This window comes from Epinephelus lanceolatus, chromosome 2 (assembly GCF_041903045.1).
Source record: "Epinephelus lanceolatus isolate andai-2023 chromosome 2, ASM4190304v1, whole genome shotgun sequence".
Classification (NCBI taxonomy): Eukaryota; Metazoa; Chordata; class Actinopteri; order Perciformes; family Serranidae; genus Epinephelus; species Epinephelus lanceolatus.
In genome coordinates, this window is record NC_135735.1 from 7,835,575 (window position 1) to 7,857,700 (window position 22,126).

Below are 22,126 nucleotides of genomic sequence, written 5' to 3' on the forward strand. Positions count from 1 at the left end.
CAGCGGAGGCGGGGCTCGCGTTGTCCAGCCCTGCAGACACAAGCTGTGGCCAGAGACTGGGGGAACTCCTCCATCACCAAAGGCAGCAGATGGGCAGGGAGCGTGTCCATGCTGGTCGCCATGGTGAACAGTGGCCCCGAATGTGAGGATGACGAGTTAGTGAAGCTCTAGAGAAGATGTGGTCGTAGGATGTGGTATTTGAAGCCTTTAGTTCAAGAATTCTTTGTGTATCTGATCACCTGTCTCCACAAGTAGCCTATTGGTAGAGATGAAGCAGAAAAAAAAATATCTGAAATACAATAGTCAATCAGTGAGAGCTGTTTAATATTCAGTCCTGAGGGTTCTGCTTGATGAGAGATGATTTGAGAGATCCTGTTTTGCTCTTTTTCCAATCTGCTCTTCGCTCTGAAACTCTGCTGTGAAATCAAAGAGTGTGTGTGAGAGCCTGAGCGAGCGGTGGACTCTGAGCACCACCGAGCTCCTCTTTATATACATCTCTGCAGCCCACTCGTTTCTTCCTTTGGGCATCCCTCCACACACACAGATCTCCTCTCCCCTCCTACATTCGCAGCGATGACACATTTCCGCAGCTTCCATACTAGTGCACCGGAATAATCTCCCAGAAACTGTTGGCATGGGAACCGGACGGTGATGTTTGGGAGGGAAGAGGGAGGACGTGAAAAAGCAACACATTTGTATGGACTGTGAAAATGACGAATTGTGGTAAAACCACTGAAGAGAGTTTTATGGGCTGACTGGTAGGCTGTTAGAGGATATAATATAAAATATGGGCATGTTGGCATTTTTATTAAACGGAGGAGTTTGTGGACTTTTTATTATGAATGTTTGGGTGTGATGGCATCTGACAGAGATGCCGCCTGGCAGATTTACAGACATTATACACTTTTTATATGCGATATCTGACTCCAAGCTTTTTCTAATTAAAACGTCAAATAAGAAATTAAAACAAGAGCTGCTCTCTTATCAGGCCTTCCCATGAATTCAGTATAAAATAGGCTGAAACATGTCCCCTCCATTCTCTGAAACTCACAGCCACATGAGTCAAAGCACAAGGTGAAACCGATAAGAAGTCACAACAGACAGATGACTCAGGTTATTTGAATTGAGATTTATTGATGGCTGGAAGGACAAATGCAATATAGTTTCCTAGGTGCTGTGTCTTGCTCTGCTTTCACCCCAAACAGCATGCACCCGAGGAATTAGGAGTATGCCTAAAACCTAATGCCAGTACCTTTGAGGAAAACACGAATAACTAAAGTTGCTCCCCTGCTGCTGCACATGAAGAGTCAGTACGAGTGAAATGTCGAGTCTGACTTTTCTATAGGAATCGATGCAAGAAGTGTGACAAAGACATTGTTTTGTAAGTTACAAGTAGGTTTGCACAAATTTCCAATTCAAGACAGACAAATCAGAGTCAAGTCCCAAGTCCTAAACTTAGAGATCTGAGTCCTAAACAAGTGATATTGGGCTCCTCACCAAATGTAATGCCATTTTAACACAAGAGTATCCTAAGAACAAGTAGTGCTATTAACGAGTCGACTAGCCCAACAGAATGAATTTTGTTTTCTTTGGTCTCCGTCCCGTCTTGCTGTATTTACCTTATCTCATACTGGGAAAATGTCTGTTACTATCTCTTCCCAAATTGTCTCGAGGGAAGGTATCAAGTATTTTCAAGTCAAAAAGTTCAAGTCCAAGAGAAGTCACGAGTCACTGGTGTTAAAGTTCAAGTCGAGCTGCAAGTCTTTTATTTTGTCAAGTCTGAAGTCGCCAAATTTGTGACTCAAGTCTGCAATATGTTGTTCAGCCTGCGTCTCCCACGACCTGGCTTCAGATAAGTGGTTGAAAATGGATGGATGGAAGTCTGACTTAGGTCCAAGTCCAAGTCTACACCTCTACATAATACAGTATAACTTAAAGCCAAGACAAGTGAGATATGAGACTACAACTCTAGGAACACACAAACTCAACATACACGCACCTTTCAAAAAGAGAATATCAGAGATTTTACACTATTTCACAGGTTTGTCTCGTCTGCACATGTGGTTTGGTCTTTATTCAGTAAATTCAACAATGCAGGTGAAAAGATCCAAGATTACTGTTGATGTGACACATTTATTGTCACACACTCAACCAGACCAACCACTCATTATATCGGGATCAAGTGTATTTTGGGAGGATTTTCTGGGATTTTAAGAATTTCCGGCGAGAGAGTATAATGCCAGGCAATAACAGGCAGTTGTAAGAATGAGTTTTAGAATCAATTTGGTTTGTGAACAAAACACACATTTCCATACTTCACCAAAACTTCTCCCTCTTTGGTGGTTATTCATCTACAAAGCCTCCTCTTAATTTCTTTTCTTTGTTTGTTTGTTTTTTTAAAGAGATGAAACGCAGTTTTGTTAAATCAAACATATGGTCCCTTCACCACTACATCAATACTGCAGAGGAAAATGTTAAAATGAAAAAAGCAAACAAGAAAGGTGTAAATCTAAGTGCTTTGAAACTTCTGATATGAAATGAAAAACAAATGCCGAAAATGGAGGGATTAAGGAAGCTATTAATGTCACAAAATACCCACTGCCACCTTTTAAACCTTGAGAAAACATTGTGTAAGTGCTCTAGAGAGAAAGAACCACCTCCAGTGTTTGACGACATAGCTTTAAGCTAGTCAGCATAGCTAAAAGCTAGTTCACATACTCACAGGAGACCCCAATGTATACACAGATACAGAGGCCTCCAACCTCACATCCAAATCATCTATATCCTTAATTTTTGATCATGTTTTGTGGACAGATGGATAGCTTGGCGAATTGTTTTTAGTTTCCATGTTAGTGTTCCACTCATTAAAGCTGATCACTCGATGAAGAGCACCACTTTGTTCAGTATTTTTCACACAACTGTTTTGGATTGAATACATGTAACGGCAACCGTGGCCAGATGCTGCCTCACATCATCTATGACTGGGAGTATCAGAGGGAAGGGAAACTGAGATGTTGCCCAGAAACTGTCACATTTTCTCTTCATGGTCCATGATGATGGTAGTCGGACGAGTCGTTAACACAGCTGGTCCCCCTCTGCCTGTTGCCGCCGCTGATCCATCTAACCCTGCTTCTGCTTCTTAAGGTAACGAGCGCGCTGGGACAAACCCATCCCCATCACGTGGCTGTTGAGGATCTTGGCAGGGAGCAGAGCTGTAGTCACCCAGCCCTACAGAGGGAAATTACATGGTCAGCTGGTGGCATTTACAAATAACAGATTAGCATTCATTATTAATTTCCAACCCACAGGAGCAACAACTGTGGAGAGCAAGTTCGTGCAAAGGACAATTCAGGCAATTGAGCTGTTTTAATGCCTGTGCTGTTACGGCCATTTTGGCACAGGTCTCTAAAGTAGCTGCACATCTTACAAAAACTTTTTTTAAAGGTTCAGTGTGAAGGATTCATGGGGATATATTGTAAGTTTTCTTAAGTAAGCATTGTAGTGTTTTCGTTACCTTAGAATGAGCCGTTTATATCATCTACAGAGATCACCACGTGGCACCACCAAGTTTCTACAGTGGCCCAGAAGGGACAAATTTAACACTGGCTGTAGATAGGGCCATTTGCATTTTGGCATCGACCACCACAAATGGCAGTAGCTCCCAAAGAAAGCATCTGAAAAACAGATTTTTTTTTAATGTGAAACTGTATTCAGTGTTTTTACCAGTTTAAATCACCAAGTCTTTGGGTGAGGAAGGCGACCTCTGCAGATAATACAGCTCCCAGTAAAACCCTCTTGAACACTGAAGGAATTCTAATTGGGACAAATTTCAGCTGGTTGCAATCTGGAATCCTCACCACTAGATGCCACTAAATCCCCCTAAATCTTACACACTAAACCTTTAAACCTTATCTCAGTAATGTTTTCAAAAGCTGCAGAGAAAATCTCTTAATTTTTTGGCAAACCTTATAGTCAGTTTTAAAATATGGTGAACTTCTCTCGCTGGGCAAATTCACCAAACTAATTTTTACATATGGTGTATTCGTAGGTTTCAAATTACAGCGATAAAATCTTTTCGGCTTTAGCCATAATGTCAGTTTACAAAAGCTTCCCAGGTGACAGTGTGACGGTTGATTCTGTTCTGAGGAAACCCCCACTGTTTTAAATCTTTTTAAGTAAGGAGCAGTTTTATGAAGCATCATAAATGGTTCTTTCATTGACTTTCTATTACCATATTCAATTAATTACCTATAGAATGCTCTTGCTTACTTAAAAGCTGAATGTTATTTTTCCAAATTGACACATCTCTGTAAGCAGCCTTCACTTCTATATCCATTTAGTTTTATTACTGCAGGTCTTTTACAATTACATCTTAAAGGGACAGGGCTGTATGAGGTACTTATCCATAGTCAGTGTATTACCTACAGTAGATAGCAGTCAGGACGCTCTGAATTGGGAGAAGCAGATGGGAGTACCACCACAGAAGCTAAGCTATGTACTGCTGTGGCCGGAAAATATTTTCACCGCTTTACCGTGCCATCAGACAGCCCTTTTCTTTTGGCGCTACATTTTCTCAATGGTAGAACTTCCATATTCCAATGCATAAACACAACTATGCTGTGCACTATATTACGCCGCAGGTCAGCTGTTCAGGTCAGGCCTTCAGCGTTTTACGGAAGCAACAACAAATACAAGCACAACATACTGATAGTCAATTAAAAATTAATTCACAACTTTCTGTATAGACCCAGTGTGATTATCACAAAATCTCACGGCACACAATTTGAGAACCACTGTGTTAGTGAACTGGATTATACAGGAGAAGAATTTCAACAGAGGGAGACTGAACGGCCAAAAATTTGGGAGAGGGGGAACTTCTGTTGAAACTGGAGGCCAAAAAAAGAGCACAGGCAAACTGTGTAAACTATAAACGCATGCCCAGAGAGCTACTGCTGCCATGAGTGGGACTTGGTTTCAACACAACTTCAGGATCTTTCTGAATCAGAAGATGCCAGCGCTTCACACTTTCCTGGTTGTTTGGTGAGTCGTTTAATTTATTTGTAGGTGTTTAGTGTTATTTTACCTGACGTTGGGCACAGCAGCGCTCTTCAGTAAGTGTCTCTCTCACTTATTTGGCAGTGGTTTTACATAATCCTCTTCAGAGAAACGTTACTGCGAACGCCAAGTTGTCTCAGGCTTACAGGTAGAGTGTTGATGTCTATATTCAGTGCAACTAGCCACAGCTGTTTTTATTCCTTTGTAGACGGCACTTTCTGACCTCAACAGCTGTACTGCGGTGTTATACAGTGCACAGTACAGTTGCGCCCATGCACAGGAACATGGAAGGCCTATAGTTGGGGAAATGTAGCGCCAAAAGCAAAAGCTGTCTGACAGCAAGGTGAAATGGTGAAAATTTTCAATATAGGGTCCACTTAGACTAGGGCTGGGCGATATGGACAAAAATTCATATCTCTGTATTTATAGGCTAACTGGCGATACACGACATATATCTTGGTATTTTCTATGAAATGGGGTCCATGTTTTCAGCTGCAAGTCAAAGCCACATTTGAGATGTCACAAGCAGTTTTATAAAACACAGATTGTTAAAAATAAAATGCAAAGACATGGATTTTATCCCCGTTTGAAAATATGCAGCTGCACAACAGTTACACCTCCAAAACACTGGCCGACCGTGGGGTTTCTGTGAAGTGCTGTCAAGTATAATTGATTCAAAACACAGATTAAACATGGCTTAAAAGAGGCGTCGGTGGCTTAGTGGTAGAGCAGGCGCCCCATGTACAAGGCTGTTGCCGCAGCGGCCCGGGTTTGACTCCAGCCTGTGGCCCTTGGCTGCATGTCTCTCCCTCTCTCTCTCTCCCCCTTTCACACTTCACTATCCTATCAATTAAAGGCAACTTGTCTTTTGCTGGACACATTTCCCCATAACACAACATGTTAATATTATTAGCACAAGCCTATGGCATTTACATTGTATAAATTAGCCTAGCAGCTAGCATACTTTTCGTTTATTCATATAAAACCAGGAATAACAGCAACATTTAACAAAGGTAACGTACCAAAATTCGGCTCCATTACAGCTCACCAACAAAACAACTGTCTTACACTAAACACGTTTTCCAAACAAATATAACATGCTAACGTTATTAGCACAAGCCTATGGCATTTTATATTTTACAAAGTAGCCTGCGATGAGCGGCGATTTCCTCTGTTCATATGAAGCCAGGATAAATCACACACAAGACTGAAAATGCTATTTTGTGGAGGCTTTATTGTCTTCACAATTTATTGTTAATCTGTGAAATTAAAGTAAATAAAAGCTTTGTTTCCACTGAGGGAAATGGTTTCAGCTTACAAAAATAGCCAGGAGGTCTGCGTCGCCACGACATGTAGTTACTTTTCTGGGGAGGTGCACGTCAGGCTACGGCTCTAAAATGTGTTCCTGGAGAACCTGTGAGTAAGTGAGTGGGGTGGAGCTGTGCGGAGAGTGTGAGAGCGGAGAGTGGTATGTGTCATGTAGTGCAACTTAACCCTGTATCTATATAAATGGTGTTGTATAATTTTATATCTTGCTTAAAAATATATCGATATATCGTACATAGTCATTATACCACCCAGCCCTAACTCAGACTGATATCAGTTTTTTAAAGTTTTTATTTAAGTGGCTAAAATACATTTTGCTGCAGACAACCATCCACAGCGGTACATAGCTGCACTTCTGTGATGGTACTCCTGTCTGCTTCTCCAAACTGACAACCACCATCTACTGCAGGTAATACACTGACTATGGATGAGTACCTCATACGACCCCAGCTCAAAAAAATCTGAACCATCCCTGTTGTGAACCCAAAAATATATATAAATAAATAAGCTACAGCAAAGACGACTGAACATCAGTTATTGTTTGTGAACATATAGAATGTTTGGGATTAAATAAATGACATACTGGTGAATTGTAGATTATAACTGGATTGTGGATTATGACTGGGAGCTGGACAGAGCTGCACTGCACATCTGAACGGAGAGGGATTATGAGATAATGAGAGCAGACGCTACTGGTCTGCTGCTCGTGGTTTAGTGAAATGTAAGGGTGGATGACAGGAGAGATATGTGCCCAGTTGACGTCTGCAAAATAACTGTCGACTGCACAGGATCCACAAAGGCTTTTATATGCTGAATGATTTATTGACCACCTGTATACTCTAACGGATGGTGTTGTTATTTATGTGTATATCAATAAACATGATCATTGATATTCAGGTCACACAGTTCAACACAGCACAGAGTAACTGGAGGGAGAGAGTGACTGTTACTCTCAGTAACCTCTGTTAAAACGGACACACCTCCTGGAAATAATCTGAACTTGTGTTTTGCGTCTCGTTTTTTTCTGATGCTCGTGTCTCTACAGAGTAATTACTGTGTTAGGATGCAGGCAACACTGCAGGGTACTGGAGCATCCCACTCCATTATTTCAGATGATGTTTACCTTGTGATAGATGTTTTAGCAACTGTTGACACAACATAAATTCAGTGAATGGAGATGAGCAGGTAGAAGCTCTTTTGTATAATACGAAATAGCAGCCTGATGAGGTTTCTGTCCTGCTGCCACGACAGACCTCGACTCTGACTCGATTACTGCTACAGAGAAACCAGTTGTGTTAAAATGGTGTCACTCTTATGTGCTCCCCCTACCTTTTACTGCCATCAGATACTCAAGGTACATTTCAGTTGATCCTGCTGAGTATATAAATGGACGATAATGTGCAGGGGGAGATGTGGCCTGCAGTGTGATTTTATGTTAAGCTGAAGCACTTTCAGCAGAACTTGAGTTATTCTGGGTGATCAGTTTAGAGTACATGCAAATGACAGAACAGTTAGCATCTAATGCCTGTCTTTATGTTTGCATATCATGAACAAAGAGATATCATGAAGTTTTATGTCCTTGTTTTTCCAGAAATAGTTACACAAATCCTGCAGCAGTCTGAAATGTGATTCAGTAAAGCTGCAGTGATTGGACAAAATTGCAAGGATGCCCAGTTTTCACAGAGATTGGCTGAATCTGTGTTAACTGTTGCAACTGCAACACCTTGGAGGGGTTGTGTAACTGTATGACTTTGGTGTTTTAGGGTAGTGGTTCCCAGCTGGTCCAGCCACTGGGTCCAGACCTCTCTTTAATCAAAAGCCCTTTTTAAATAGGAATTGTGCAAATTTGCAGGAAAGCCCAGTCAGTCTTCTTTCAGCATTGGCAGTATAAAAACAAAATCAAGGAGTGCAGCAAAATGCCGCCTACCTACTTTTGTTTATACAGAATACATATACATATATATTATACAGCCTTTTTCGGGGCAATGGGGGGCGTGAGCAAGTAACAAAACGTGTAGCTCAGCGTGTGACGTAAACAGTGACGTGGGAGGGAAGCCGCGGCTGGTCAGTCCTTCGGCGATTCTCTCGTAAGTCGGCCCGTAAGAGCTTCTTAGATAGTTGTTTTTGGCCCCAAAGAACAAAGATCAATAGTCAGTGCTCACCTTGACGCCACGACACTAAAATCTACAAATCAAGCCAGAAATCTTGGTGTAGTTCTGGACTCAGACCTAAATTTCAGTAGTCACATTAAGACAATTACTAAATCAGCCTACTACCACCTTAAAAACATAGCAAGAATAAAAGAATTTCTGTCTAAACAAGATACAGAAAAACTTGTTCATGCTTTCATTTTCAGCAGGCTGGACTATTGTAACGGTGTCTTCACAGGCCTGAGTAAAAAAATCAATCAGACAACTGCAGCTCGTCCAGAACGCTGCTGCCAGAGTCCTCACCAACACCAAGAGAGTGGAGTACATTACACCAGTGCTTAAGTCACTGCACTGGCTTCCTGTGTGTCAAAGGACAGACTTTAAAATCTTGTTACTTGTCTATAAAGCACTAAATGGTCTCGGGCCTAAAGACATCTCTGATATACTTGTACGTTATGAAGCATCCAGACCCCTCAGATCATCTGGAACAGGTTTACTCAGTGTTCCCAGGATCAAAACCAAACAAGGTGAAGCAGCCTTTAGTTTCTATGCTCCCCGCCTGTGGAACAAACTTCCAGAATATCTGAGGTCGGCTGAAACTGTCAGCTCATTTAAATCAGGGCTTAAAACATTACTATTTACTGCAGCTTACCAGTGAACTAGATATGTAACTTAGGATAATCTGTAGCTATTGTTTTTATATTTGTCTGCTGTTGCTTTCGCTTTATGTTTGCTTTTTAAATGCATTTTCTGCACTGTTTTTAACTGTTTATTTTCTTGCTTTTAGCTCTTGTTTTTAATGATCTATTGTTTTTAATGTATTTCTTTTGTAAAGCACATTGAATTGCCTTGTGTATGAATGGTGCTATATAAATAAAATTGCCTTGCCTTGCGTTGCCTTGCCTTCTTCACTGTCTCTGTCAAGTATCTGTCTATTATTCACTCATTCTACAGCAAGAAATGGCACTTCAACATAACAGCTCTGTGCCATAAATTCACTGTACTTTAAAATAAAGTGTGCTTTTTACAATGTTGACACATTTGCAAGTCGTTTGCGGTCCAATCAGAATGGACCCCTGACCCACTTTTAGACCAGGACCCACCAGTTGGGAACCACCGTTTTAGAGGTTGGTTCAGATTCACCGAAGACACACAATAAAACAAACAAACAAACCACCAATCGAGGCAATGGAAGACCAGCAGCTCTCATGTTCAGCGTGGTAAAATTACTGTTTTAAATCATTTTTGTCAATGGAGACTGATTTTGTCGGTTTTTGTAATCTTGCTTCACCTGAGGTATGTGAGGAAGTTTTCTTCACAAATTTTAGATAACACGGGTTGAGTAACTGGTCATCCATTTCAAAAGACAGGCATGCTTTCAGTGAAAATCAAACTGAAGCCCAGAGGTAAGAATGGAAAAGAATACACCACATGTACCTGCATTAGATTGTTTGTTACATACCAAGACTTACCATAATGGCATGGGGCAGGTAGCCATTAGTCTGGGTCTGTAACCCCACCGTGTTAAGCTCAGCTGACACGTAGCGCTCTGGACTGGGCTTGTCCAGCGTAGCCCGTCGGATTTTACTCAGCTTGGTCACAACAAAAAATGGCAGGACACTCTGGGGGGAGGGGGGAAAAATCAACAGTGCTGAGACAACAGGTATATTGCCTTAACTCTTGCAAAAGGACTACAGTTATGAACCACCAAACTGGGCTTGTAGCAGAAGAACTAAGGTTGGTTCATGATTTACCTGGATGATGATGCCTTTGTTCTTGTATTCTGCCTGCAGTCCTCGTGAGAAGAAATCCACAAATGCCTATGTAAGATAAAAATTTCAGTGAGAAAAAGACTGCAACAAACACCAAAAAGCCACTGGACTTCAATTCTTTAAAGAACAAGAACCTATTCAACACAAAATCTGCAGTGCAAAAACTAGCAAAGAGGAAAAGTGCACAAAGAGTTCACGTACAGTGTGCTCTCACAATGTTAATGGTAGGTGTAATGAACTGAGTTGATCGTTAAATTGAGCATTAAAGTAAAGATTTACCCTGGATGGATTTTGGATGCACTTGCATCGCAGACACCAGGACGTAGTAGATAAACATGACCCAGTATAAAGACACCAGCAAATTAATCAGCTGAAAGTGTGAACAGCAGGCTGTTTTTAAGCTAACAAACACACATGAGACGGTTATAAAACATTATGATGCCACATGCTCCTATAAACATTTTTAATTGGTACACTACCTCGGGACCTGAGTTAGTCAGCGACTTATTTATATCCAACAATTAAAACAGCAAATATGAAAAAGGACAGTGCCTCCACCCAGATAAATGTTGATCTAACATCCGTCGTCATCAGCAGATAAGTTTGCCCTCAATGTACAGTAGTATGCTGGTGGATTATACGGAACAATTCATAACACAAGGACAAATATGATTTTTTCCTCACAGTATATGGAACAATGTAAGCCGTTTATGATGCAGGGATGCATCTGCGTCGGTTAACGCTTGAAGAAAAGGTCATAAACCATGTACTGCAATTACCTTGGAGGCAGAGTAGACAGTGAGGAGAGGAACAGGGTACATCCCACTGGCAGACGAGATGTTGAGGATGGCGCCCGCCTTTCTGGAAACACACAGGAGACATGCAGCAAACACTTCAGCCTGAGATCAATCCCACAATGATAGGACAACATGGTACGATGTGGGCTTGCAAGCTGAGGCAAAATAGCTCTTGTTGTACATCAAAGAAAAGCTGGGAAATATTGATCAAAGATACTGTAACATCAATACCTGAATGTTTACAAGCTGATGGGTTTTTTTGCTCCAGCCTGTGGTGCTTTCATACAATATTTAATCAGACGTAGAGATGGATGATGGTTTGAGAAAAAAATAATTTTCTATGTGTATCTGATGGCCAAGCACATGACAGCTTTGAAACTTAAATCTGCTCAGCTACAACACAAAATATTAGAGTTGTGGAAATCAGCTGAAGCGAAGACTTAAAAGATGTGCATGTATTCTGACTAAACTCATCTTCATTGGTCAACTACAAACACGACGTATCATCTGAAACATGGAAGAAGCGTCATGCCCATTAGCCCACAGCGTCATTAACAGGTGGCTCGCTCAGTGTGTGACGTGCACTTGTAGATAAAATATAGGCCTATATTAATGAAGGTTCATTAGTACGGTTTTGTATTTCTAGTCGACTAATGGCCCTAAGTGACAACTACTGGTGAACTAGGAAAATTCTTTGTTGGGGGCAGTGATACCATTGATGGGTGTAGTTCGATAGAAAGAAAATAGTTCCTACATGAAACTGCTCACAACAAAGTCTGTGGATTATCTTGAGTAAAGGGGCTGTGATTTCTGGAATGAGACATTGCTGTTAACGTCTTTTTTTGGCACACGGAACACCTCAAGCCGAGTGCCATCTAGTTCCATTAAACTAAAGAGAAGGCAGGTTTCTCCAATATTCAGCAACTCACACCATAACAATCTAGAGTGATAAACAGCACTACAGGGAAGAGGAATATTATGCATTTTGGGGTGGACTGTCCCTTTATTCATTTGTGCTGGCGTTAGTTACTGAAGGTTCACAGACACCAGTAATATGTTAGTGTGAAAGTCAAATAAACGTACCTCTCCACCATTCGTGGTAAAACAAGACGAGTCATCTGTAAAAACAACGGAAAGAGAGACAGAAAGTGACAAGTGTGAGAGAGAGAGTGAAAGCATCCGACAAAAAAGTCAGTTAATATGTGTGGGTGGTGGACAAGTGTGCGGAGGTGTGCATCCACATTTGTAAACGAGTGTGAGCGTGGGTTGTGTTTGGAGAGGTGGTTGGGGAGAGAAGACAAAAAGAGAGAGGAAATGATAATGATAGCAGAGGGAGCAGTTCAGAGAAATATTGAACGACATAAATTAAGTGTAAAGAGAGTAGGTGGACTTTAGCTGTTGCTCTGGGAGCTGCCGAACATGGAGAAGAGGGACAGAAGTGACTGACTATGCGTTGTCATTGTGCTGTGTGTGTGTGTCTTTATCGGTCTGTGGGACTACCTGACGTCGGAGCTCAAACTATCTCAGCCATTTGAATCCACTTGGACAAACTTAATTACTCAAAGGAAACCCAGACGTCTCAATGACAAACATTTACAAGTCTGTATCCACAGAGCCCAGGATGTGCACACTGAACCACTTATCTAAGATAATCTCTGCTGGGGATCTCCAAGTTGACCATGTAAGAGTATTGAGAACATTTTCACACATCTTTAACTTCGTCATTTTTAATTCTTATGAACTTGAACAGTTTTTCAAGGATACATTGGTGAAACCTGCAGTGTCACATACATGCTGTCCTGCCAAAGGTTCCTCCAGTCATTACCAACTTGAAGGAGAAATACTTACGTAGAGCTGAATGATTGGTCGATTAATTAATTAATCAAGCAACAGAAAATAATCTGGCAGCAATTTTGATAATCAAATACTAATTTTAGTAACTTCTTGAAACAAACAAGCCAAACATTTGCTGTTTGGTTCTTTTCTTTGTCATACACTTTAATGAAGTGAATGTTTTGGACTTTTTTGGACTGTTGGTCGGATAAAACACACCACTTGAAGACGTCACCTTGGGCTCTAGGAAATTATACAGGCATGTTTCACCATTTTCTGGCATTTTATTGACAAAAGTGGCTCTCTGTGAAATTCAGAGTGTATGAGTGGCCTGTACACGGTTCTCAATATGGAGGTGGCTGAGCTAACTCCATAAAACGTGCTGACAGCAGCAGCAGTACTGTCAAAGCTAACGGTGTTAACCGCGGGGAACCAGAGGGTGGGCGACTACGCCATCAAGTTATCAGCGGTATCTGCCATATCATGCATACCACCAGTGATAAACTAGCCAGTGGGATGCACAGGTGCACTAACATGTTCGCCTGGCTGGACCGGCTTACCACAGTAAACCACAGGGAAGCTTAGATTATAACACACTGGTAGTGTGACTTCATTTTCGGCCCAGGATGCCATTACGCCACGACATCCTTACATTGCAAAAAGTGGTTTGCTGCTGTATTAATGCTCTGAATGTTCCATACAAAACATTTAATCAAGAAAGTAACAGATTATCAACAATGAAAATAATAAGTTGCAGCCCTGTACTTTTGCAATTATTAACTTCAGTATGTTTCCTCCTTTGCACAACAAAAACATTACATATTAAATCAAAAAGCCTAAATTACATAAACAGAATAATAACACTCACCTGGCACACTGATGTGATGTTAATGTTGACCATGGTGTCGATGAACTGAAACAAGAAGAACAGGAACATTAGCACAACTTGGGTCGTGTGCTTATGCCTTCACTTACACATATTGTTCAGAAGAAAGGTAGACTTTAGTCGTCAAGTGTCAGCTTCAGGCATTTAAGATGTTATTTTGTGATTTGTCTCAGCACAAGATGGTAGAAATTATTTGCTGAAATGAGGAAGGCAGTTCTGTGTAACTTCTTTAAAGAGGAAACAGCACATATTGTTTAACAAATGGAAAGTTTAACTCCTAAGCAATAAAAGTCTACACTGCTCAATCACATTTTGCTTCTACAACCTTTCCTAGTCTGGTATGACCGGTACGTTTGAAAACTTTAGGAAGTGACTGCTGTGTAATTATGACTCCTCTCTACTTGTGCTACTGTGCTACTACACTTTGCTTGTCCAGTATTTGCCACAGTAGCCAGCAAAAATCACATTGGCTTGCTTTAGGTAAGCAAAGATAGTATATCTACATTATGTCATTAAAAACTATTTTATTTTACAGTTTAAAAAAGTACAATATTTGATGAGGTCTTACTCAGCTGGCCACGTTAGTGCAGTTCAATTTTGTCTATCTGCACATGAGGCTCCTCTTGTCTATTCAGTGTAGGGTTGGGGAACAACTAGTTACAGTAATTAAATTACAAAACAAATGCACAAAATAATGTATAAATGTACAGACAGAGAATCTAACCTGCAGGCGCACACATCTCTGTTACTTCTTGACTGCCTGTCAGACTATTTACAGATACTTCCACTGAAACACTCAATAGATGGAAGTCATCTTGCCTCATGTCATGTACAAAGCAAGAAATAACTTCTTAAGTATAAAAAATGTTCTTGGACAGAGAGGGGGGTACAAATTAAGAGGTAGATTACATTTGAAACAACGCTGTTTTCCCTCCATTTTGAAAAGTATTTGTGTATTAATTTGTGTGGTGATTTTGTGGAATGCACTGGGTGAAGAAATTAGACAAAGTAAAGATATCAGACAGTTTAAAGAGAGGTACAAAGACAGGATCTTCACAGGGTACAGAAATGATTAGAGGGAGTGTAAAGCACACTCAGGGTGAGACTGTTGTCGGTATTCTTAATTCGTACTTTGGTATTTGTTTTATACACGGGGTAATATTGGTTATCAAGTATTAAGAGGTGCAGTGGTGTAAATGTGCTGTTGATCAATGGTGAGGAGAGTGTGTCTATGTAACAGTTCGATTAGTGATGTATTAGTATAATTTGGCATTGGGGGTGGAGCTAGACAACCATGTTGCTTCTTCCTGCTCCTTTTAGGACATGAAATGTTCATTTATGTTTCTCATTGTACGCCTGTTCATGATTTATTGTTTCGGTTTTGTTTTGTTTTTGACAATATATTCTCTTATTTCATTATTACTTTTTTAAATGTTCAATAAACGAATCACATCAAATCAAATCAAGTGTGTGGAAATCTTTTCTGCCAGGTTGGACTTATTGGTGTTTCCAGCACCTTGCCAAGATTAAGCTGGATGGAGCAGTGGTTGTTCTGCATCATACTTGTGCTTGGTTTAAAATTAAAAATTAAAAACAACAAAGATAAAGTGACATAAACTATATGTCACTGAAATGTGCCATTATTACCACTTCTGTTCCTTACTATCTTGGGAAATGATTTAACAACATTTTATTCTATGTATGCTTGTGTGATACAAACAGTTACACATTCATGGATAACAGAGCAATAATAATAAACTTTTAACTTACCTTGTCAAGATTGGGGACGTTGAGGAAGAATTCAGGGTAAGTATAAGATATTCCAACATTGTTCACTGTTAACAAGAGGAAAACAACAGCACGTTCAAAACACTGCATAATGTGAAACTGATGGATGAAAAGAAGATTACATTTCTGTAATGTGGAGTTCAGAGTGTTATTCCTCTTTCCAATCTTAGGAGGGCAGCAAAGGGCTGAAGAAGCCAGGATAAATTAACCTTTATCATGACATGTAAAAACTTACATTTAACTCAGTGGATTTTACAGCATCGCTGATGTCTTTAGGCAGTGATTCAGATTGAATTTGCCATCTCATATGACTAACTAATTAAATTTTATGAAATGTGACGTGGCCTAAGCACCTGCTGCACTCTTACCCAAAACTCCAATCTCCAGTCCTGCAAGTCCAGCTTCAATCTTAGAGTAGATATCTACGGTGCTGAAGTCTGCTGCGATCGTTTTGGTCTCCACGCCACATTTGCTCGCTGAGGGCACAAAACATTTGCATATATATAAAAGAGGCAATGAAATATATGAGCGCTCACTTGTGTAAAGCTTTTATGAATGACCACATTGGCAACAAATAGTCACTTGGAAAGGGAGGACCGGAGCAGAGGAAAAAATAATTAAACCCTGAAATAATCCTTCTTCATCAATGAGGATATCCCTCTCTTAAGAGGAAGCTTTCATTTAATTGGACAGATTCACTTTCAGTTCCAGCAGGAGGCTTTACTGCCTCGTAACCGAGAGCATAAGAGTCCTGCTGAATCTCCACTCTATAAAAGGATCACTTATGAAAAAACACGCAATTCAATGCAATATCATTTAGTCGTTCGTCATTTAGCCCTACTGGACTATCACACAGTGCAATATGGATGCAACATTTTGGGTTCAGGATGAATGAGGCTGAACAGCAGCACGGATCATTAGGACTGAACTCCACTCCTGCAGCCGTCATACTTAACACATGAAATACATTAGTCTTGTACCTCTGGATCACAGGTACTGCTGATTTCCCCCGACTGCAAGATGTGGGATTAGTTCCATTGATGGATTAAATATACTGAGCTACAAGCTGTACTTCACTTTGATTTATGTGCAATTGTCTACAAAAATCGTCACTGTGCATTCATTTCCATCGCCTGGCAATATTTGTCTGCCTTTACGCTGCGTGTTCAAAAAAATAAATAGGCCAAAAGATTCGTGCTACTCACCGATGGCCTTGGATACGTCATCCAGCTTCTCCTGAGAGCGGCTGATCAGCACGATAGCAAAGCCTCTGCGGGCAAGCTGCAAACACAAAGAGCATGTCAACAAAGGCGACACCTGTGCACTTCACACATGTACTATTTTAGTAGTCAATCTGAAGATATTAATAGAGTGGAGTGGCACTGAACAAAAGAGTGTGTTCATGGAGTATTGAATCATTTAAGGTGAGCTTGAAAATAGAGCTTTGTGACTGTATTCCTTGTTCTGTAAACTTGAACATCTGATTTACAGTTTCTGTTGCAAACATTCAATCAAAAAAGGTTAATTTTTACAAGTCTACAGAAATCTTAAAAGTTTACTTCACAAGTTTGTGCACTCAGATCCATGCCTTCAAACTGTGACTGAAACATGCACAGGCATTTGGTCTGCCTGTGCAACAACAGAAAAAAAGGTTACCCGTAAGCGACCAATGAGAGTCTTTGGAATAGGGATGTGCCAGATCATCTTGTTCTTGATAATACCAGTATAATTTTTATAATTTTTAACATCATATGAAAAATTCACATCGTGATGCTTGCGATATTTCGACTTTGACATATTGACGTCATACTGTTACCCACAGCAACAACAAGCATGGCTGAAAGCGAAATTATTACAGACTCTGCAGTGGTTCCAAAAAGAGGAGCAGCTTCAGTAGTGTGGAATAAACTGTGGCGTCCTGAATGTTTTATGAACAGCCCCGGACTTCTCAGACTCTTTTAGTGACTTACTACTCAGAGGGAACTCATTCAGCGGCTCCTCTGGCAGCAGCACAGCGTCTCTCCCTCTCCTCTCTCACCGTGCACACACGGGAGTCGGTGTCGTCAAGTGATTTTGTCATAAACCTTTGGTAATGTAAACCTACGTGACGCTCGCGGCTCGACAAAAAAATACATATATGTGAATGTGTAATAGTTGTGGTATCGTAACAGCCTGTCACAGGTTACAGCGTGATGATTAGAGGAGAAATGGCAGAGCATAAAGGTCCAGGTGGAAAAAACCCCAACTCAATCATTTAGGATTTTGCGACTGAGGGAGCTGTTTAAATGTGTAATTTGTGGTTGATTTTGTTTTGTTAAATATTTGTTGAATCTCTTTAATGGACAAACAGAAGAAGAGACAGAGAAGTTGTAACAGTTGAAGTTTTGGACAAATGTTTGAAATCAAAAGCTAAGGTAATCAATAAAATACAACTTAAAGTTTCACTGTTCAAATAGTTTGCAAAAATAATGGATAAATGGTCAAATATCCAGCTTCTGCCATTCTAACAGCAGTATGAATGAATACTTGACTAAACTGATCTAAATATCATTCAGTAGTAGAATTTTGTAAAATAATATGCACTTTTCTTTAATGTTAAATGGCATCTAGTTTAAAATCAATTAAAAATAAAACATTTGGAACATAAAGTACGGTATTAAAGGTATACCTGAGCTCATCTAACAGGGCTGTGGGGATACATCAGACTAATACGGTTTGGAACCTCTGAGTAAAGGCGACGTTCTCTAGCACTTCTAAATGGTTACGTTGAAATGGAATTAAATAAGGCTTGAAGGCATGGATATAAATGTACAAACTCTGCAGTTCATAGAAGCCAAAATATTCAGACTCAAGTAAATAAATCTGCAAGCGATGAATGTAAAACCATCCAAAACAGAAGTGACAGGTAATTACAAATACAAATGTAAATGTCCAAGCTCACCATAACCAACATTTAAAAGGTACAAAACTATTTTCAAGCACACCTTTATGAATGATTTAATGTTGCGTACATGTGTTTGACCGACACAAAAATGAATTCCACCTGACTGCCTCCTTCTCTTGTTAGAGGTTAAGGGTTAGGGGTTAGGTAAGAAGTCCATGGATTCTTACCTCCTCCGCATAAGCTTTCCCAATCCCATCTGTGGCTCCTGTCACAACTACAAGGGCAAAAAAGACAGAGACTAAATTAGCAGGATAAAGTACTGTGTATACTGATCCGATCAAATATTAATACACAGTATTTAATAAAGCAAGACATGCCTGTCTGTATTCAGTGACAAATTCACAGTACAAGTAAAAGGTAGTCTATGGATTGTTCCATGAACATTAAACAAGGGCTCAATTGGCTTGTTCATTAAAACTGAGTGAGCACAGTTAAACTGTCTTTGTACATTTTTATCGTTCTACATTAATGTATCAGCGAGATTAATCCATACAACAGGATGAAAAATTAATATAGACAACAAACAGTGAGACAAGCACTACACTAAACATACAGACATAATTAAACACTGAATACTGAGTGTTTGTCATTGAAATAAAAGTCTCTGGTATATGGGCAAAAGTATACGGACACCCATTTGATCGTTGGACATCTCATCACAGAACCAAACTATTAATCTGCTGCTGTAACAGCCTCCACTCTTCCAGGAAGACTAGACTCATAGGAGGAGGTTTTATTCTTTATCTTCCTTGGTGTGAAATCAAGATGAAAACAGAACACAAAGGGAAACAAATTTCAACACTGCAAAAACTGAACTGAATGAACAGACAAATAGCGCCACCTCCAGGAGCTTCAGCACCACAGAAACCAGATGATAGAGATGTCAGAGTTGTGGGCTGTTTGACGGATAACTGATCTCTGGGAAGTGCAGCAATGATGGCCCGAGCACAAAAAAGCTTTAGAAAAATAAGACGCATTGACTTTCAAGGGTAAAGGGCTGAATGTCAGCGTAGATAGATGTACTGCAGGAAAAGGTACACGGAGAGCAGTCGAGGTGAGTAAGGAGGACAAATAGAGAGAGGAGGAGAGGGAAAGTTAGGTCCTCTCTGTCATCAGTGGCAGTCGAGCGAACGGATGCCCTGGAACTGCCTGGCACAAACAGCAGCAGCAGCAGCAGCAGCAGCGGCCTATTTTTAGCAATTCCCATCTTTCAGAAGGAACTATTCATCACACCTCTGGCTAAATATAACAAAAAGTGGATGGGAGTGGGATGGAGAGTCAGGGCGTTAGAATATGTCCCCGTGTAACCTGGAAGGCCCGGCTTAAAGAGCATCTTATCCTTGTGTATTGTTCTTCATCTGAAGATTTTAGGTGTAATTGCGTGGTAAGACTCTTGGGCTCATTAAATCAGCAAGGCACACCAACATAAGTGCAGTCTCTATTCAAAAAAAAAAAAAAAAGAACACCAGTGTAGGTCGACGAAAGATTAGAACGCTACTGAGAGAAGAAATGCAATCGTGGTTTGGTGTTATTTGTGCACTGCTGCCAGACTCAGCAGAATTTACAGACTTAGTGTTTGATATTAAAAATTAATTGTTTTTATACACTAGGATAGGTAATGTAAGAGGATGAAATCCATCTATAGAAGCTAGAGTAATTAAGTCAGCATCCCTCACCCAAGAGGCCCCATGAAAGAGAAAAAGAAAAGCATGGCTCATCGTCTTGATGATTGTCAAGTAAACAGTAGAACACACCATATCTTCAACGCTTTGTATGATATCTTATGAATTACCACCACAATAGCTCACAAAATTGTGTCACTACCGGTTAGGTTAGGTTAAGGAAAAGAATCATGGTTGGGCGTCCCATCGTATGATGAAGGACTACCTGCAATGCATAGGTCACATGATGTTAGTCCCCTGGTTCACGACATTCTCACTCCCAGCTCATCAAATTCCAACACGTCCAAAAATGATGCACTAGGTACCCTCCTGCGTCAGTTTTAGACGTTCAGGGATGGTGTGTCAATTTACACTCGTTACATGCATCGTTACAAGGACTTTGTGGTGCGAATCTTGAACACAAACAGCAGGCTCCTGGGTGAAAGTCCAGCGTTTGTTTGACCCATCCACCTCCCCTCCCGCCCAATGCAAACGTTCTTGTTCTTTACACTACAGAAGTTGCCCAGAGTGTCAATAAATGCCACCGCCTGGGTCATCTCATGCTGCCACTAAAGGGTGCCTCTGTGCATGGGTGTCTGGCGCCAATGGGCCACTGACCAAGTATCAGTGTTTGATGAGTTGGGAGTGGGAACGGGTTGTACTTTTATACGTGTAAGTGCAAACAGTGAATGAGATAGCCTGAGTATAATACTGGGAATGAGTGCTTGGATGTATTTGATTGGCCATTGCAGTGTCTCGCTAAATGATGTTGTGTTGAAAGAAAAGTTTGGCCAAAAAAGCTGAGCCAACTTTTTTGCTGGAAGACTCAGTAGTTTGGGGGTTTTTTTTTGCAAGAGACTTCTGTGTTGGCACCCCCAATTTGTCAATGCGCTGATCTCACTGAAATGAATGAAACTAAGAATTATTTGGTGTTTTTAGTCTCATTTGTTCTATTATTTAAACTAGAGATGCAACGATCCAACCTTTGGACTGGTGCTCCCTCACCCTCTTCACTTTCTCTGCAGTGTAGAAAAGTTTGTTTATTTGTGATTCAAAGTAACTGATTATTACCAAACCAAGCTGATATTCTGTAAAGTAATATACTCTATCACAGCATGATAAAATAACATCATTACCCTCTGTCCAACCCCAAACACCCTGAGTCTGCGCAGAAAGTAAAGTCGCTGATGGATCCTTGTAAGAACTCACATGGACATTCCAAGACAGATCACAGTCAACCGTATTGCCGAGCACTACACCTGATCGTAGCCGCTTTCATGAAATGTTGTTTGCGCTGCTGCTGCAATGTCTAATACAAATATCCCTGCAGAGAAGTTTATTTTAGGCAAATATTTTTGTTCTTTTGACAATACTATTAATTCCTTCTCATACTCATCTGTCAATCTACCCTTTGCTGTACCCATGTCCCCTTTGTGTGATCTTCCTAAGTACAGATGATGCCGAGGTGCCAAGCATCCTCTAGGGCTGCAGCAGAGCCAAACAGAAGGGAGTGGAGGAGGAAAGAGGAGAGAAAATGACAAACACGAACATGGGGGATCCTGGGGGCAACTAAAAATAGCACAGAGGAGAGGAGGGGAGAGTGATGGAGAGTCTGCAGGCACAATGATGAGGAAAACATAGGCTGGGTTATTTTTAGTTGTTTTAAGAATGAACTGTTTTGCAGTCGGAAAAGGAAAAAAAAAGCTTTTACAGCTGAGTGCATTGTTCCCTTCAGTCAAATAAAACAAGGTCTATTTTAGGAAATGCTGTCTTCTGCAAATGTAGGTTAGACTGGCTAGGTGTTCTGATGATGGTGCTACTATGTGTCACCATTTGGGTGTTTGCTTTGATAGCCAGCATCATTTTATTGTTGAACATAATTCAAGTACTGGGAATAAATCCCCTTATGCATCT

At 40.6% G+C, this 22,126-nt stretch overlaps 1 protein-coding gene across 2 annotated transcripts in view; it reads right to left on the minus strand.

The window, feature by feature from the left end:
* Positions 1–1,109: 1,109 nt before the first annotated feature.
* hsd17b12b (hydroxysteroid (17-beta) dehydrogenase 12b) overlaps positions 1,110–22,126 on the minus strand; it is a 31,200-nt gene continuing 10,183 nt past the window's right edge. The window contains exons 2-11 of one of the 2 annotated variants that reach the window (XM_033622102.2): positions 18,719–18,765; positions 16,813–16,888; positions 15,976–16,083; positions 15,590–15,654; positions 13,802–13,846; positions 12,184–12,218; positions 11,083–11,164; positions 10,286–10,351; positions 10,004–10,153; positions 1,110–3,228 (exon numbers count right to left, since the gene is read on the minus strand). In XM_033622102.2, coding sequence (XP_033477993.2) covers positions 3,121–3,228; positions 10,004–10,153; positions 10,286–10,351; positions 11,083–11,164; positions 12,184–12,218; positions 13,802–13,846; positions 15,590–15,654; positions 15,976–16,083; positions 16,813–16,888; positions 18,719–18,765 — 782 coding nt within the window. In that variant the 3' untranslated portion in view covers positions 1,110–3,120. Of the gene's footprint in view, positions 3,229–9,993; positions 10,154–10,285; positions 10,352–11,082; positions 11,165–12,183; positions 12,219–13,801; positions 13,847–15,589; positions 15,655–15,975; positions 16,084–16,812; positions 16,889–18,718; positions 18,766–22,126 lie in introns of both variants that reach the window. The other variant, XM_078173524.1, reaches the window with a different exon arrangement.